Genomic DNA, 17,726 nt, shown 5'->3' with positions numbered 1-17,726 from the left:
TTTTTGGATTTGTCATCGCATGTTCAAAATACTAAATCTAATGACATTGGCCTAAAGTAAGTCCACTTTTTTATTTGCATAGACCTGAATACAAATTCATTCTCGGTTGAAATCTGACTCAATCTGAGTTGAAACAGTGAAAATGAATTAATCTCAAGTCAAATTTAACCAGGCACCTGATTTTACATGTTATCACTCACTTAGAAATTGTACATCCATAAGTGTCATATTCCGAGTTGACACTAGATTCTGAGTGGAGGTACGGAGTAGGGAACTATGTATATAAATATAAATATACCTCTTGTCGTTGCCTCACTCTTGCTTCTAATGTTTGTCTTTGTAGCAGCGGAACTGGAAAAATTATCAGATCCGAATAAAATATATCGGATAAAGGTCGGTATAATACAGGACGTAACTTTCTGAAATATATTGGTGAGATTTTGTGTCCTACCTTTTCGAATTTTTTTCGCGTATTTTCACAAATAGAATTACGACATTAACAACGATAATTGTGATGATAACAAGTGAAACCACGATACCTCCCGGTGGGCCACGAGTCAACGGTCCCCAATTAATGGTAGTAGAATCTGTCGATGGAAACAAATTAAGACGCTGAATATGGTTCTACGGTAAAGGAATGTAAAACACATAAAGCCGCAACCCCTCGCCCGCCCCCATATACACACGCATACTACTGTCACATACCTCCCCCACCGTGCGACGTTTTGACCCCGTTCCGTACGGGCGGCACGTACAGCATAAGGGCTTTCTTCTTGAATTGTGCTAGGGCAAATCAGGCGGCACCAGGCTTAACAGGGATGTACTTTTGATGGAACTTTATACTTTCATTTAACATTGACATAAATTAAAAGGAAGCTATTTACACTGATTGAAAATGTTTTGTGAAGTTTTGAACATATTGATAGATATAAAAACCTAAGGTCTTAAAATTTGAAAAACACATATGCATTTATTGTATTTCTGGATGATTTGCTCGTTCAATTACTTTTTGGTTCGTAAGTTATGTCTACGAGCGTTGAGATATTTCGTAACTTATGCCTAATGCGCGAAGTGATAATTACTATTCATCTGGAACATACAAACGTCCAGGCTGTCTTTATACTTTGAATAAAGCCTACGCCTAGGCAGGGCAGCCGGTTCAGAGCAATCACCTCAAAAAGAATTAGCCAAAATAAATGGAAGTGAAAGAAGCTCAAATTAGCTAGAAACCCGAAATTCTGAATCTGATCAACTTTAAGTCAAATGCACAAGGATGAAATAGTGGGCATACCTTTTATGTTTGAATCCGTCTTGCCTAAGGTCGGATCGAGAGTTACAGAAATATCTAAAATCATTTCAATTAAACCACGACTGAAGAACTGGATGCCGGAGCCATATCGAAAAGTTTTTTTTTGTATAGGTTGTATCAATATGTTAATTTACTTACATAGGACATTGATAATAATACTACCAGCAACTGTTCCTGCTGTATTCGACACTGTACACGTATAAACACCTAAATCAGTTCTCCTGACTTCTGTAAAACTGAGTTTATTATTAGACTGTCCTGATAGATTGACACCATTCCATTTATACGTCAGTCCTTTAGCTCCAGACTGTGAACCGTCACATGTGATTGTTAACGGTGAATTCTCCTGTACTGTAACGATGTTGTTAATGGCGGTGGTTGGTTCAGATGTTAGAACCGGTCCACTCGGAAGTGCTGTAAGAAATAACACAATTTTCTTTAGTAGACAAAACAGTATTTAAAAAAGACTCAGATCAGATATGGGAACAACACTGGCAACAATTAGCATAATCATGAATATATGTTGAAGAACTGTCATGAGAGTCGTAAACATAATTATAACGACAACAATAGCAACATTCTCCCGGACAACTCAATCGTTTTTGGAAACATTTTAGTTTTACTCAATTGCTTTTCATTCTCACCTTCTACAGCAAGTACTCCTCCACTATTTGGGAAAGAGTTCATATAGTTACATGACCATCTTCCAGCATCAGACATCTGTACATTAGTGATTCGCATACTATAACGCCCAGCTTTGACGTCACATTGTCCAGTGTATCTTGGATTTGTGATAGCTCCACGAGGACAGTTTGTCTTTTCAAACGCGAACTGCACTGAAGGGCTACTCAATGCTATTCTGAGACCGCAGAATTTTCTACTGGGAGGTGATACCTGGCATTGTACGACAGTAGTGCCACCTAGTTTTACAACTGCCGGTGTTACAACTGTCGTGATTGTCGTATCTGCTGCGTCTATACAGTTCTGCTGCTGTCCTAAACATTAAAATAACAGAATAAACGACATGCATTATCCTATATTTTGTAGTTAATTTAAATTTCATTCATTTCATTTCATCGTAATACGGAGCCCCGGATGGGTGTCATGGTGAGAAATAAATGTTTTTTTCCTTTGAACGAAATGTTTTTCGCTACATTGATGTTTTGCTACATTGATTTTCACACGCTTTTTAAACCGGTAAACTCTGAGTCTACCATATTGAATACCGGTATTCAATGTTTAAGTAATTCATTTGTACAAACATTGAGTATCATCTTAGACACGGCTGCAGCATAGCCACTAAAACATGGCCCGCCCGAACGTCTGGAACACGGCCGTTTGTGATGCACGTGCTATAATTTTGTGTTCGCATTCGGAGTTTCACAAAAGGAGTTTTCTTCCGTCTGGGATTCGACTGTGTTTCGAATTTCAGTTATACGAAACCACCGTCCATTCGAAAGAAGATAAAATTCCTTTCCTGCGCATTCGCAAGAAAATCGATTTTCACATATTTTCATGCTGCCAGCACATCGAATAGACATCGAATCGGTCGAAAGATCGTCGAGTGGATGAGCTGGGGGTTAAATCCATTTCATTGACGGCTGCATTAGGGACACGGTTTACACAGGTTTTCCACTAGACGCGGGCACAGAATTCAAATTAGTGTTCTTTTTCTGTTTTACACTAAAAAGTTTGTTCGGATTTTCCTAAATATAGAGGGAATCAGTTGGTTTCTATTGGTCGTTAGAAAGTTGCATTCCCAGTGACAGATCCATGGGGAGGGGGCGCCGGCGTTTATCACTTATATGAATGATTTAAAAGAGAAAACGGTCAACGGTCAAGTTTAAATTAAGACATATTATTTGAATTTTGGGTCTTCAGATTGTCTCAGAATGAGTCTGAGAAGCAGAAATTTCGAAAAGTTCCAACCTGCGGCGAATCCCCGTCGCGCTCTCTCGACCACCTTCGGTTATCTGAGTTAGTCGACTATAGTCGAACTAAACGAAACCGAATGTCAGTTAGTCAGAACTATATTCCGGAACTAGTTCGAAAATCAAGCGCATTCGGTTATTAGTTCCGACCACTAGTCGACTAGGTACGAAAACCGAATTTGGCCCTCCCTGTTCGTTCCTGCGCTTGTAACGGAGCCGAGCGCGCTTCGCGCTTCCGCAGGTGAGGATATTATTGAGATGGGTGCCCCCTCTTTCCTAGAATCCTGGATCTGCCCCTGATGTCAGGAGAAAATGTCGTTCATCACCAAGGCGTCTTGCGTTACATTTATTACATAGTCTTTCTTCTTTGGGCTCGTTATTTTTCTACCCATTTCACCACCCGGCCAGAGCTATTAGATATATGATCAATATAAAACTGACTCATCGTTTTGAAATTTAAGATGAAATGAATTTGGTGAAAAATTGCAAACCAGTAGGAAGCTACAGGTCTCGCAATTCATGCCTAACACGAAATTTTGGGCACAAAACGGTCACAGCACAGCCGTCCTGGGTACGATCGATTCAATTTCATCTTATGCTGATGGGCCCTTGGGCATACAAATATATATCAAAGATCAAGAAAATTTAAAACAATTCAAAGTTCCCGTTGAAAACTTCAAAAATGTGTAAAAAGTACTGATTTCGGCGAGCAACAATGGCCGCCAGTCGGCCATCTTAGTTCTAACAGGGCCAGTTTTTGGGCCGTAGATGACTGTGACTAGGGTAGAAATTTCGAGAAAAATACTGGATTCCGTTTACGGAAAGACGAACGGAACGATTGGACGGACGAAAAGTGAACGCGATATGAGAACAATTTTATCCCAGATCACAAAGGCCTTACGTTAACAAATCATTGAGATGATCGAAAACCGCGTTTACTAGGTGGATTGAACATGGACATTTTTGAGTAGCTCATTGTTGATGAAGAGTAATGAACATACAACAAATCTTGTTTTTTTAATTCCAGTTTACATGATTTAATACGCACCGATAACAGTGTGATCAGCTAAATAGAATATGACCGATATCAACACTACCGAAATACCAATAACCTGGATAAACAAAAACAACACCTAGTTTTATTGCTGTTCATTGAACTGGTTTGAAAATAAAGCTTGATCACTCTAAAATTCGAACAACCGTTTCTTTATTAGAAACTAAGGCCAAAAAATTACTTGATCGAAAAAATGAACTTCTATCACTAAACTGTCAAGTTGGTTTTCTATTTTTGAATATAGTCTCATTTGTTGTAAATTGAGCACCCTGACCCTGATCTTCACGTTTCTCTTACCCGACTCCTTTTGTTTATTGCCATTTCTTCGGTAGATTTATATTTTGACCCTGCATCGATACAGTTTATAAAACCTCATTCAGAACTTGTACTTGTGGCGTCAATATATTCAGTTATCACATCCAGGGGATACCCATTGCAGTCATAGCAAATCTTCCTGATATATACAATGGTTAAAACAAACAATGTCCAGATTAAAAAGATAAAAGTTCACCACGTTTGAGTGTGGTTATCGTACCCCAATGTCCTGATTGCTGCCCATCCTGGTTTACCGGTGCAACTTGCCTACGTGACTAGGATCGCAGGTTCGTGGTAAGACTCGTGGAGGTGTGGGGGTCCTAGCAATTGAGAAAATATCCCTTCCGGGATGAGTTGTCTTATTCGGCACATCGTTATGAGAACTATCTAGAAGCAGACGCGTGGGAACCGAGTCTCTTCCCATCGCTTTTTTTAACTTTTATATCAATTTCGCTATGGTGGGTTTACTTTGATTAAGGGGATATTAATTATTATTGATTATTTGTATTTTACGGTGGTGTCAGTCAATTACATTAATTCTGGCGTTTCTGGAACATTGCCCCTACCGGTTTTACCAGCGGTACACTAATCTTACATTTTTACTTATATTTCAGGTTCTTTTCTCTTCCCGCATATTTCATCTTTATTCGTTTGCCCGTAGTTTATATTCCTGCCGAACTCTCAGTGTGCGCGCGATATATTTTGTGAACGAATATTGCTGGAATTTATTTGTTGATAACCGTGGAATAAAGGATATGCTTGATTTGATACCGGAGTTTATCGTTCTTTTCTTTTTGGCATCTGGTGATCCGGACAGCTCCGCTACTGTCAACTAAGATTGATGTTTCATTTTTCATATATATAGTGCGGCTTTTATCTACCATTCGTATAAGTTGAGAAGATAAAGATAGATTTTGGAGAAATTCGAGCGTCGTTTCTGAAAGTAGACTACTGCTGAATCCGGTGGATCCTCGCTTGCCACAAGCGGAATCCTCGACTGCCACAGGCCTCATTGTCTGCGTTGGTCGACGTATCATCGATTGTGATGTTCAATCCGGTTAATTATGGGTTTTTGAGTCGCTGTTATTGCGTGTCATTAGAGAAAAAAAAAACATTTGAAAAAATAGATATTAAGAACAGAAATTTTCACATGCATTCAGTCGTGTTTATTGGCGTCATAAGTTTACAAAAATCAACGATTTAACAAAACCGAGTTTAATAATGCTCAACAAGTATTTGCACTTTCATTATGTAAGTAAATCGAGTCAGTTTTTCAGGTGTATTTCTGTACGAGTATTCTTTCCATACAGTTGAACTACTAAATCTTTAAGTTTTTAAGTTATTCTTTTATTCCTTTCGTGAACCCCGAATTAGCCACAATCAGTTAACCTATTTTTTAAAACATATTTGACAAGACCAGAGTTCCGTAGTCAGACGCCTGAACTGATCGAATAGTGGCGTTCAATTGAGTTTCACTAGCAACATCAGTCAATCTGAACGTGGATGTTGTTCCGTTCGTTTCATTCTTAACATAACTAATTGTTATCCCATCCGATCGATTCGCGTCGTAGTTTATCGTGAATTTAGCGGTTTCTCCTAAGTTTGCTGCTGCGGATTCGACTTGCGCGGACACCGTCGGTACATCTTTTGCAATCGAGGAATGAAATACGTGGAAAAATTGTTGTTAAATTACGTTTGAATAACTAGTGGTGATTAACGTTGATTATGAAGCATGTTTCCGTGATCATTTTGAACGCCACAGTTCTAGCCTTGTGCACATATTTTGAAAATTCGAAATTTAGTTCTACATACGAATTTTCTTTTACTTTATATTGTAATTTAATTCGTAAATGAAACATTATATATTATTATATATATATATATACTGATTCTTGTGAAGTTGAGCAAATTATCAGACTGTCCTGATAGATTGACACCACTTTTCATTCTCACCTTCTACAGTAATTGCTGCACTGCTATTTCGGAAAGAGTTCATGTAGTCACATCGCCACGTTCCAGCATCAGACATCTGTACATCATTGATACGTAAACCATAACGTCCAGCTGCGACGTCACATTCTCCAGTGTACCGGGATTCCCTGGGAGTTCCCCGAGGACAGTTTGTCGTATCAAACGCAAAACCGTACCGGAAATGGACCAAACATGTCTATTCTGTGACCGCAGAAATTTTTACCGAGTGGTGAAACTTGACATTGTACGATAGTGGTGCCACCTAGCTTTACGACTGCCGGTGTTACAACTGTCGCGAGTGTCGTATCCGCTGCGTCTATACAGTTCTGCTGCTGTCCTAAACATTACACAATAAACAATCATGCATTATCCCATATTTTGTTGTTAATTTAGATTTCACGATTTTCGCTTAGTCAGAACAACTGGCAACAATTAGCATAGTCATGAATAAATGTTGAAGAACTGTCATGAGAGTCGTAAACATGATTATAACGACAACAATAGCAACATTCTCCCGGACAACTCAATCGTTTTTGGAAACATTTTAGTTTTATTCAATTGCTTTTCATTCTCACCTTCTACAGCAAGTACTGTTCCATTATTTGGGAAAGAGTTCATATAGTTACATGACCATCTTCCAGCATCATACATCTGTACATTAGTGATACGTATACCATAACGTCCAGCTGTGACGTTACATTGTGCTGTGAACCGGGATGCGGGAGTTCCCCGAGGACAGTTTGTTTTATCAAACGCAAACCGTCCCGGATAAGGGCGATACATGTCTATTCTGTGACCGCAGAAGTCCTTACTGGGAGGCGAAACCTGACATTGTACGACAGCGATGCCACCAACTTTTACATTTGCCGGTGTTACGGTCTTGATTGTCGTATCTGCTGCGTTTATACAGTTCTTCTGCTGTCCTAAACAAGACAGAATAGACAGCTATATATTGGTAGTTGATTTAAACTTAATCGACGTGTTCTTTTCGTCGGAACCACGGGCAAAGACTAGCATGATCATAACTACTCTGAGTGAATACGAACTACAGTGAGACGAAAAATGACCGCGAGAGCAGTTTTTAAAACTAGATCACAAAGGCCTTACGTTTACAAATCAGTGAGATGATTAAAAAACCGTAATTACTAGATGGAATGAACATGGACATTTCTGAGTAGCTCACTGATAGGTAATGAACATACAACAAATCTTGTATCGTTAATTCCAGTTTTCATGGTTTAATACGCACCGATAACAGTGTGATCAGCTAAATAGAATATGACCGATATCAACACTACCGAAATACCAATAACCTGGATAAACAAAAACAACAGCTAGTTTTATAACTGTTCATTGAACTGGTTTGAAAATAAAGCTTCAAATGAACACTAAATTCGAGAACAACCGTTTCTTTATTAGAAACTAAGGCAAAATAATGAATCGAAGGAATAAACTTCCGTCAAAAAGACTTTCAAATTAGAGGCGAATTTATCACGCCAAATCAAATTTGATTTGGTCTAATTTTTGAATTTAACACGGCATCAAATTCAAATCGATTTGTCAAATCATCTAATCACCCCCGGAGGTGATTTGATACGATTTGAAAATGTTAGACTCACGATTTTTTTTTTCGAAAAACTGATATAAATGTCAAAACTGAAAGAGACACCTGAAACTCATTGATAGGAAATAATATTTTAAAAAGTGCGACAGTATTTTCTTGTCAGCTGTTGTTTGGAACAAGGCGTCAAATTCATGCTGTTGTGCAAATCTTATTTGATTAGATTACACGTGACTAGCAAATTATGATTAGGAAAATCAAATCTGATATGACACGATAAATTCGCCTCAGTTTTCTTATATTTCTCTTTTTAAATACATACTCTTATTTCAATGTAAATCATTCGTCCGGTTTCATACGTAGTCATGGCTTACTACAGCAACCGACATTCATACTTGATATTCATGTTTCGCTTACCCGACTCCTTTTGTTTATTGTCATTTTGCCGATTCCTCGATAGATTTACATTTTGACGCTGCCTCGATACAGATACACACTAGACCACTGCGTGCATCTGTTCAACAGTTCTATTGATGAGTGGGTTATAACCCCAACCCTATAAACAACCATTTCAATTCATTTATTACGACAATTGAACATCCTGGTGAAACATACCTGAATGAATCAATTAGTTTTTTTTGTGCATTTCAAAATTACATCACGATAGAAAAATTAACAGGGTTTTGTATGAGTTCTTTTAAACACTCAGAGTAATAATGCATCATATTATAATTGAATCATAATAACATGTGTATTATGATCGACTATAGTCCCGTGTTACAATAAAGAGTTTCATCATTCCAATGACCAGATTTCTTAGGTAGGTCGACTGAACTTTTCTGTCTTTCCTTTTCTAAGAGGGAAATATGGAATTTCTCATTAGGAGACGACGCTTAATATACCGCGGAATCTGAAAAAAAAACATATTCCGGGGTTCAAAGATTTAGCCTATATCTGATTATATTTATCCAGGAGGACCCAGCAATAATTAAGATTCACGGAGGAGCCGGCTGCAGAATAAATACAACAAGGTGAATAGTACTTTATAGGTTAACTATTTTATAAGACGCACGAGCTTTCGCTACTAGTTTAAAGTAGCTTCATCAGGTGAATCTATTATCAGTGGCGGATTTAGCCTACCGCACTTGCCGCTAATGCGGTAGTCAACATTTTTTCCTTTTTGACTTTTTTTGACGGATATGACAGTAACCGAGTACAACTAGTTGCTCAAAAGTAGAACATGGGCAACTGGCTGGAACTGGAGATAGATGGACGCTAACCAGTCGTAAGCTAGCTCACATCGACACGTTCGAGCAACTGATTGCATCCAGCCAGTTGCTCTCAATCGCCGAAAACTGCCCGGCAACTAGTTTTCTCCAATCGCAGTGTCGATGTAGGCTAGGCTTTACGTCAATATTGATTCACCTGATGAAGCTACACTATTCACTAGTAGCGAAAGCTCGTGCGTCAAATAAAATAGTTAACGTATAAAGTACTAACCGTTTCTTGTATTGACCCATAAGAGGAAAAATGTGTTCAGATCTTCGTGGCGACATGTTTTCTTGGTCAATGTTTCTCTTAGTGGTTCTCATCGGTTGTCAACGAATGGAAACCAATTCGATGAGAAGATTTAGAAATCCCATTCTTTCCTGCGGAATCCCCACCGTCAGAAGAAGAATTAGGCTTCCAAAATTTAAGGCATACACATTTTTTGTTTCGAATAGATACGTTTTTTTCCTATCTTTTCCATCTATTGGATATCCGGATTTAGTTCTCTCGAAGTAGATTTTTTTCAGGATAGGATTCGCTTCGCTGTAAAACCCAAGAAGATTGAAGGCGAAACTAGGTATCCCGCAATATACCTTCGTACATGTAGTCAATGAGGACCTTGACGCGTCACCGTCTATTCCGCTAGATGGCGCATACATCAGTAGACAATCCTGTCAAAATGTTGGTCTTACGGTCTAATCTTTAGCCTTCTACACCTGAGCTTGGGTTTATCACGTCTCTTGATAGCCTCAAATTGATGCTACGGCTTTGTATGGGGCGGTTTTCAACTACCATTCACAGAATTTGAGGAATTAATGATAGAATTTGGAGAAATCCGAGCGTCGTATCCAGCGGCTGAATCTGGTGGATCCTCGCTTGCCATAAGCGGAATCCTCGACTGCCACAGTTCTCATTGTCTGTGTTGGTCGCGCGACGTATCATCGATTGTGCTGTTCAATCCGATATTATTGGTTTTCGAGTCGTTGTCATTAGAGAAAAAAACATTTGAAAAACTAAATAATCAGAACAACAATGTGTACGTACATGCATTCAGTCGTGTATATTGACGTCTTCAGTTTATACAAAAATCAACAATTTAACAAAATGGGCAAATTCAAAGTTTAAAATTATCCTATTATCAACTACTCGCATTTTCGTATCGTGGTAGAATAGCCACACTCAAACGTGGAGAGGGAACGATACAATAAAAACCTACTATTCACCGTATAAAAGTATAGAAAATTGATAGTTTATTGAATTCAAAAATATAGAATTGAAAGACACAACGTTAGGGGGTTATAAATCTTCTAGGTTAAAAAGCAATACAAGTAGAATTTTAACCTAAATTGATCGGTTAGAATAGAACAAAATGTTTGAATTCATTTTCATTAGTCTCGGGTAGGCTATGAACCACCGGCGTAAACTTAGTAAATAGATTTGAAGAATTGAGACTCGAAAATAGAGACGACCCTCAGTAATGCGATGACTTCTTGACCGAGTTTCTGCTAGATTTCCTCATATTCCTCGCCAAGGTCTCTGAACGCGGACGCGTTTCTGGCGACGTTGACCATCTGTAAAATAATAAATAAAAGTATCTAGACCGTGAACAGGAAAATCAATTGGACAGAAATACATGTATTTTTGATCGAACAGAATTGAAATGACTAGAAATATGCAGCTGAATAATTTCAGCAAAAAAACAATTCACACACCTCGCGATTTCCGTAAATATTTTCGCTCGTGTTCACCGCACGTTGTCTCGTAGGCCTGTGCGTGTACACTTCGTATACGTCATCTGTGTCAGCTTCTTTTTTAGCTGAAACAAAGACAATAAGATGCGGCGAAAAAGAATATGCTGCATTTGTAATGGAAGTATAAAGTGAACTAACCCTGCTTGCCGAGATTCGACGTAGTTCACGAAACTGACTGGTAATATTTGAAGTATATTTTCATAATTTTGCTTCTAACGCGTTCTCAAATGTTTTGATTGAAAGATTTTGAAACCATTGAACGTTTGGGTGAAAAGTTCTGCTAAAATTGATTACGATCGGCTTTTTAGGTAATCTCCACGAAGGTCACAATTTTAGTGATTTGACCTTGGGAGGTTTTTTAGATAATCTCCACGAAGGTCACAATTTTAGTGATTTGACTTAGGGAGGTTTAAACCTCCCGAATCCAATTTGCGAAATATCGGTCCTCTCTGTCGGCGGTAATGAAAGAATACATAGCGCGAAGTTTCTATTGTGCGCCGGCCGCATTTTGTTCACGAATAGCTTACGTAGTTATAATTGAAAGTCGAGATCACAGGTGGATATAGCGCTCTATGGCCCACGCTCGATTCATTACCTGGCCCGCAAATAAAGTGTTTAGAAGTATAATTGACACGTTTGTACGATTTTACGCTGTAAATCTATCATTTTTCAGGACTTAAGGACCAGAAATTGGCAATATTTTTGATACAAACTGAGAAAGTATCCAAACATTTGGGAACGTGTTTTCTGTTTGTCTACGAGGCCTTTGCGTTCTCTCCCGAGTACAATATTAATCTTATGACATATCCCCGGATAGATATAGATACTATCTAACGATTTGTACCCCCCCCCCTCGAAGGCCTTTATTGGTATTTTCTTCAATAGATCTGAATCAGATATAAACTTCTCGTTTGAAATTAAATTCAAATGTCGACAATGAATGAATTTCAACCCTCAATTGAAATCTAACCGGGAACCTGGCTTAGCGTGTAGCCCCTGAATTAGAATTTGTATGTTGATAAGTGTCCTATTCCGATTCGAAACTAGATTTTGAGTGAGTATAGGGGCTAGAAATAGAAATATACCTATCTTCGCCGCCTTATTTCTCCTTTTTTTCTTAGTGGCAGCAGAACTGGAAAAAAAGCGAATATCGTTGAGCGTAAAGAGCCGAGTAAAAAGAGTGTACTATTTTTGAAGTATTATCGAGATAGAATTTGTGTCTAACCTTTTCGAGTTGTTTTTGCGTCTTTTCACAAATAGAATCACGAAAACAACGAGAATGATGATGGTGACGACCAATGAGGCAACGATAGCTCCCAGTGCCACGCACGTCAACAGCCCGCAATTGGCATCTGTAGATGGAAACCAAAAATATGAATGCTTAATGCTATGAGTAGACGTGATAACCTGAGTAACGCTCTAACTTAATATAATGTATACATTTTCTAAAAAGATAAAGCTATTCTCTTATTTCACGATTGATAAAACACTATATCCGCGTTGAAGCGATGTAGAGAGAATCCCACAATAATAACGAAAAAACAGTCCGAAAATGTAACTGAAGCTAGTAGCTTATTCAACGTTTCGATTATATCCTAATATAGTCGTAACAAAGTGTACTGATTGATATAAACCGAACTGATTAAGAAAGTTTTAAATCGATTTAGAGTTAAACATTATTTTGTGAAACCGTCCCCAGTGTTAGATCAGTGTTAAGAGTTCATTTTCTTTTAATGAAACGTGAACAAGTTTAACTAAAAGGTTTAGTCGTTTTTTTTTCTCCCGGTCTTTTCTACTTTTTTCGTGGATACTGGAGCCAGAAGTGGACGGTACTGTGGATAGTATATACACCGTCCACTTCCTGGTATACGAACAATTCAAATTTTCGTGAAATTTAAAAAAGAAAACCGTTCAGAACGAAATACTCAAGTTGGATCTTAAAGAGGTATGGCGCTCGACGGGATGCTGTGGAAAGTTGTACGTCGATGTGGAGCTCAATGTAATCGCTTTCTCGGAGAATAAATTTTGTGCCCTATACTTACCACCAGACTTTGTAAGATGCAGAGTAACCTCGACACTACCGATTGCATTCTTGAGTTCACACAAATACGTTCCGAAATCAGACGCTTGCACCGACTGTACGACAACATCCCATTGAGTTTTGCTAACCGGGATCGTTTTCAATTCGTTCGAGGTTATCACCGATTCGTTCGTCGTCGCGTTCTTAACGCAGCAGAGAGTCGTTCCAATCGGCGGATTCACGTCGAACTTCACCGTGAATTCGGCAGTTTCCCCGATCTGCGCAACAACGGGTTCGACTCGTTCGGACAACACCGGCGCATCTATTGCAAAAACATTGAATGTATACACGTGTAGCGAAAAGATTCCATCTTACTCCTTTCGACTTTAAATTATAACGCAATCAACTTTAAAAGTTTAAAAATGAATGATGAATAAGCGATAACCTAACGTAAGCAATGATCAATATTGTTCATTTTAATTATGTATGCAACAAATATGGATAAGGGAGATGTATTTTCTATGGAACTTATACTTACATAGAACATTGACAGTAACACTACCAGTAACTGTATCTACTATATTCGATACGTTACATGTATAAACACCTGAATCAGTTTTACTAATTCTTGTGAAGTTGAGTGTATTATTAGACTCTCCTGATAGATTGACACCATTCCATTTATACATCAGTCCTGTAGCTTCATACTGTGAACCGTTACATGTGATCGTTAATGATGAATTCTCCTGCAATGTGACGATGTTACCGATGGCGGTGGTTGGTTCAGACGTTAGCACTGGTCCACTCGGGGGCGCTTAAAATAACATTTGCGTCTTCAAACAATCGGCGAGAATCTTAATATGTAAACTAATGACACCTCTAAATATCGAATATCAATGTAATCAAAAAGACGCAATCATGAGAGGTGAAAATGTTAAATTGCTCCTATTTAAATCCAAAAGTACGGCGATAGTGCCCGAAATATTTAATTGATATCATATTAGATTTCTAGTATTTCTTATGATTGTTTCTTATGATTTTGATTATTCCATATATTTTGGATATTGTGAAATTCGTTTTAAGTATTCTTACCCACTACATCTACATGTACACTATTGTGGTAGGACATGTAGTACCTGAAATGACAACCCCATCTTCCAGCATCAGCCATTTCTACGTTAGTGATACGTATACCATAACGGCCGGCTGTGACGTCACATCGTTCAACGTACCGAGGTTCTTCGTCACCAAATGAATGACATATACTTCTAGGAAAAAATCTTAGTACCGAAGGGCTTAACAAGTGCATGTTAAATATGCAGCGACCTGTTTTAGGTGGCGGTAAAACCTGGCATTGTATAACTGCGGTACCTCCTAGTTTTAGAACTTCCGGTCTTACTACCATTGTCAATGTCGTATTCTCTGTGATACATATCTGCCCTAAACACACGCACACAAAACAAGAACAAAAAACAATGAATGAATAAAGCCGCACAATAATGTACTCAGAAAGGAATTAAATTGTACCATTGTTGCAATGTTAATGCTGGGTGCACCCGCTATAGGGGTTTTAAAAAGGTCCTATGTTTGTTTCGTGACTCTATGCGCTGTTTCGGTGCGATGATCAGAGCAAATGAACGAACACGTGAAAACCATTTTTTTTTCAAGAAAAATGAAGACATTTCTGAATCCATGAATCTGGATCGCGCGCACGGTAGAATGGGTACAGTTAACTCGAGGGCCTTACTTACAAGGTCGAAAAATATCGAACTATGAAGACAAATGTCAAATCTAGTATATATATATAGTTAATTCCAGTTTACATGGTTTAATACGCACCGATAACAGTGTGATCAGCTAGATAGAATAAGACCGATATCAACACTACCGAAATACCAATAACCTGGATGAACAACAAAACCAGCAAAATCGTGAAAACAACTTAATTTTGCAGAACTTCTTAAACTGGTTTATATAGCTCGACACAGATGTCCATTGGCTCTAATTTGACCAACAGTTTCTTTATCAGAAAGTAAATGAGGCCAATTATTCAAAATGTCAAAATTGTTTTTCCTTAGGTTATCTCGGCGGGTGAATTAGACTATACCGACAGACATTGAACTGCTTGAAAGTACGGTATTGTGTAATGTATCAAAATTTCGTTCGGAATTACGGTTGGTTTAGATAAACGACGCCCTGGGTTCAGTCACTGAAAGCGTTTGACCTTAATCGATTTCGAAGTTTTGGTTTTTCTCTTGTTTTTGTTCGTATTTTTTTCGCTTGTTCGTCGTTTGGATCTTGGTTTTTCCAAGTCGCACCAGCCCCTGAACTAACATTCATAATGATATAGCTCAGAACTGCTGAAACCGTTATGTAGAGTTTTTAGTGTTTTCATAAAACAGCCGGTTCCACAGTCGTGGCTCTTAGACTTAAGATCATCTTAGTTTCATATATAGCTAATCTAACAGCTTAAGGCCAACCTTAAGGTTTTTAAGACCACTTTTAGACTTAGGTCTCAATTATGGAACTGGCCCCAAGTGAGACTGGTCTTAAGTATTATCCCTGACATGGACCGGCCGCGGGTAGGTCTGTATTAGCTTGACCGGGTCAACAGCTTACGAATGATAATTAACAATGGGCTTACCCGACTCCTTTTATTCATCGCCATTTCTTCGGTAGATTTACATATTAACCAGGCATACAATATATAAATACACGCACTTCTTGAAACTCGTTGCGTCAGCGGAGTTTTGTTGAGGAGTGACTTGTCATCCCGACCTCCCCGACGAAAACAACGACCGCAAAACATCAACTATTCAGGGAATTTCAATTCGATTCATAGCAATAATTTGACTATTTTACTTCCTGGTAAATTTATAATTCTATCGTATAATGCTTGCATCGTGATTAGCCTCGTGTCATTTCCTGTGTAACAATAATCGGTTTCATCAATGCGGGGTAGAATGTTGGTCGTCAATTTTTTCGGCTGAGATTACCAGTATTGATGAACATCATTACGAGAAGTTCACAATATCAATTCAAAACAACTGTTCGTGTTTCTTGTTTGTTTATTTCATTGGAAGCGCCATCCGAAACTTAGGATAAAAAAAGAAGATTTGTTTGAATTGTTATCGTGAATTCTCTCTCAATGAGAGACGTTTACAGTCGGGTATAGATTCTTCATGTAGATTGAATGATAATTGGTTTCAACATCGATGTATAGATTTATAGAGTTTGGTCGACAGAACGCGCTTTGAAGTAAATAGTTGATAGTTATGACTTTTTCCAGCTTTGGTGAATATCATTAAGAGACACCAATGATGTCAATTCAAACAACTGCTATTCTTTGATAAATGAAGAAATCCCACACTTCGAATTAGATTATAGGATAGAATTTATCATTTTGAAACCACAACATTTCGACTGTTGACTAACAGCCATCATCAGGTTGAATGACCAGAAAAACAAGTAACAAAGCATATAAACTCACAGGATCTAAAATAGAAGCAGTGTGTCAAAACTAAAGATAAACAGACCGAGCAATAAAAACATCAAGGGGTACCGTAGAAACAACAGCAATCCTAACCAGTTCAGAGTGCTATTCTTTGTTTTCTTACATCGGAAGCTGCATGGAATTACTCCATTCGAAACGTAAGAAAAAAGCGAAAATAGTTGTTATCGTGCCTGCTAGTGAGGTTTTCCTCAATGTTGACGTTGGCGGTACAAATCCCTGGCTCGGTTTGATCAATCGAGTATTAGGTAGGCTTTCTTGGGCGACTATTCTTTTCTGTCCGCTTCCCCTTTTAAGATGGGAATTTTGATGATCAGGAGCTGAACTATGAGCAGAGCTTAGTTTAAATATAGCTGAGGAATTTCAGAAAAATATGTATCCTATGGGCCGAATGGACGTGATATAGACTGAGTAACGCTCAGCGGGTTGCGGGAGGGAAAAATGAACCTCGAACCTGTTAGTTATGCCATGAGACCAGTTCGAGATCATCTTAGTTCTTAAGCCAATCTAACAACCAGACTTCAGCTTTTGGACTTAAGTCTCGACTATGGCAGCAGCACCTGGGCCCAGTTCCACAAGAGAATTAGAAGTTCATTTCAAATGTAACTATTAAATCAAACTTTATGGCAACACAAAATTCCGACAGCGGATCTACGATTACGTAAACATTCTAAAATTTTCTAATTCGTGAATGCAGATAGTTATACGTGGGGTGCCGGTAACTAAAAAGTCTCAATTCACGAAGCAAAAACAACCCTTTAATCCACGCTAATCCCTCAAATCGTCTAGCGACCGTCTATATAATAGTACGCGCCTCTACACAACCCGAGTACACGCACAAACGAGATTCTAATGTTTTCTTCGAAGGCCTTTTAATCCGTCGTTACGAAGATTCACGGGCGCTAATTTCGCCAGAATGTTTGTATTAAGTCACCCGACCAGAAAACCTAACTCCCTGTGACTTTGATATATATATATATATTGTAAACTTATTCATTAACGTACAGTCCGCTGCGAGTAGGCCGAACCTAGAT

General features: G+C 38.4%; 2 protein-coding genes and 1 long non-coding RNA gene across 4 annotated transcripts; all 3 read right to left on the bottom strand.

Annotated features, from left to right (window-relative positions):
- Nucleotides 1–5,855: 5,855 nt before the first annotated feature.
- Nucleotides 5,856–7,178, bottom strand: LOC141902731 (uncharacterized). The gene is made up of 3 exons (XR_012618933.1): nt 7,156–7,178; nt 6,563–6,917; nt 5,856–6,253 (listed from the first exon to the last, which is right to left on the bottom strand). It is a non-coding gene; the product is annotated as an uncharacterized LOC141902731 (long non-coding RNA).
- A 16-nt stretch (nt 7,179–7,194) lies between these two features.
- Nucleotides 7,195–8,635, bottom strand: LOC141902235 (uncharacterized). The gene is made up of 4 exons (XM_074789876.1): nt 8,559–8,635; nt 7,830–7,893; nt 7,293–7,503; nt 7,195–7,231 (listed from the first exon to the last, which is right to left on the bottom strand). Exons 1-4 carry the CDS (start codon nt 8,580–8,582, stop codon nt 7,195–7,197), a joined length of 336 nt encoding a protein of 111 aa, XP_074645977.1. The 5' UTR covers nt 8,583–8,635.
- Nucleotides 8,636–10,459: 1,824 nt separating this feature from the next.
- LOC141901871 (protein turtle homolog B-like) lies at nt 10,460–15,989 on the bottom strand. 2 transcript variants are annotated; one of them, XM_074789409.1, is made up of 9 exons: nt 15,826–15,989; nt 15,021–15,084; nt 14,274–14,621; nt 13,720–13,995; nt 13,204–13,503; nt 12,387–12,513; nt 12,247–12,293; nt 11,123–11,226; nt 10,460–10,981 (listed from the first exon to the last, which is right to left on the bottom strand). In XM_074789409.1, exons 1-9 carry the CDS (start codon nt 15,847–15,849, stop codon nt 10,916–10,918), a joined length of 1,356 nt encoding a protein of 451 aa, XP_074645510.1. In that variant the 5' UTR covers nt 15,850–15,989; the 3' UTR covers nt 10,460–10,915. The 2 variants fall into 2 exon arrangements, with proteins under 2 accessions (XP_074645510.1, XP_074645511.1); XM_074789410.1 differs by lacking the exon at nt 15,021–15,084 and having other exon boundaries at nt 15,826–15,978.
- Nucleotides 15,990–17,726: the final 1,737 nt, after the last annotated feature.

The sequence above is a fragment of the Tubulanus polymorphus genome, chromosome 3, assembly GCF_964204645.1.
Source record: "Tubulanus polymorphus chromosome 3, tnTubPoly1.2, whole genome shotgun sequence".
Classification (NCBI taxonomy): Eukaryota; Metazoa; Nemertea; class Palaeonemertea; order Tubulaniformes; family Tubulanidae; genus Tubulanus; species Tubulanus polymorphus.
This window is presented reverse-complemented; position numbering and strand designations above follow the sequence as displayed.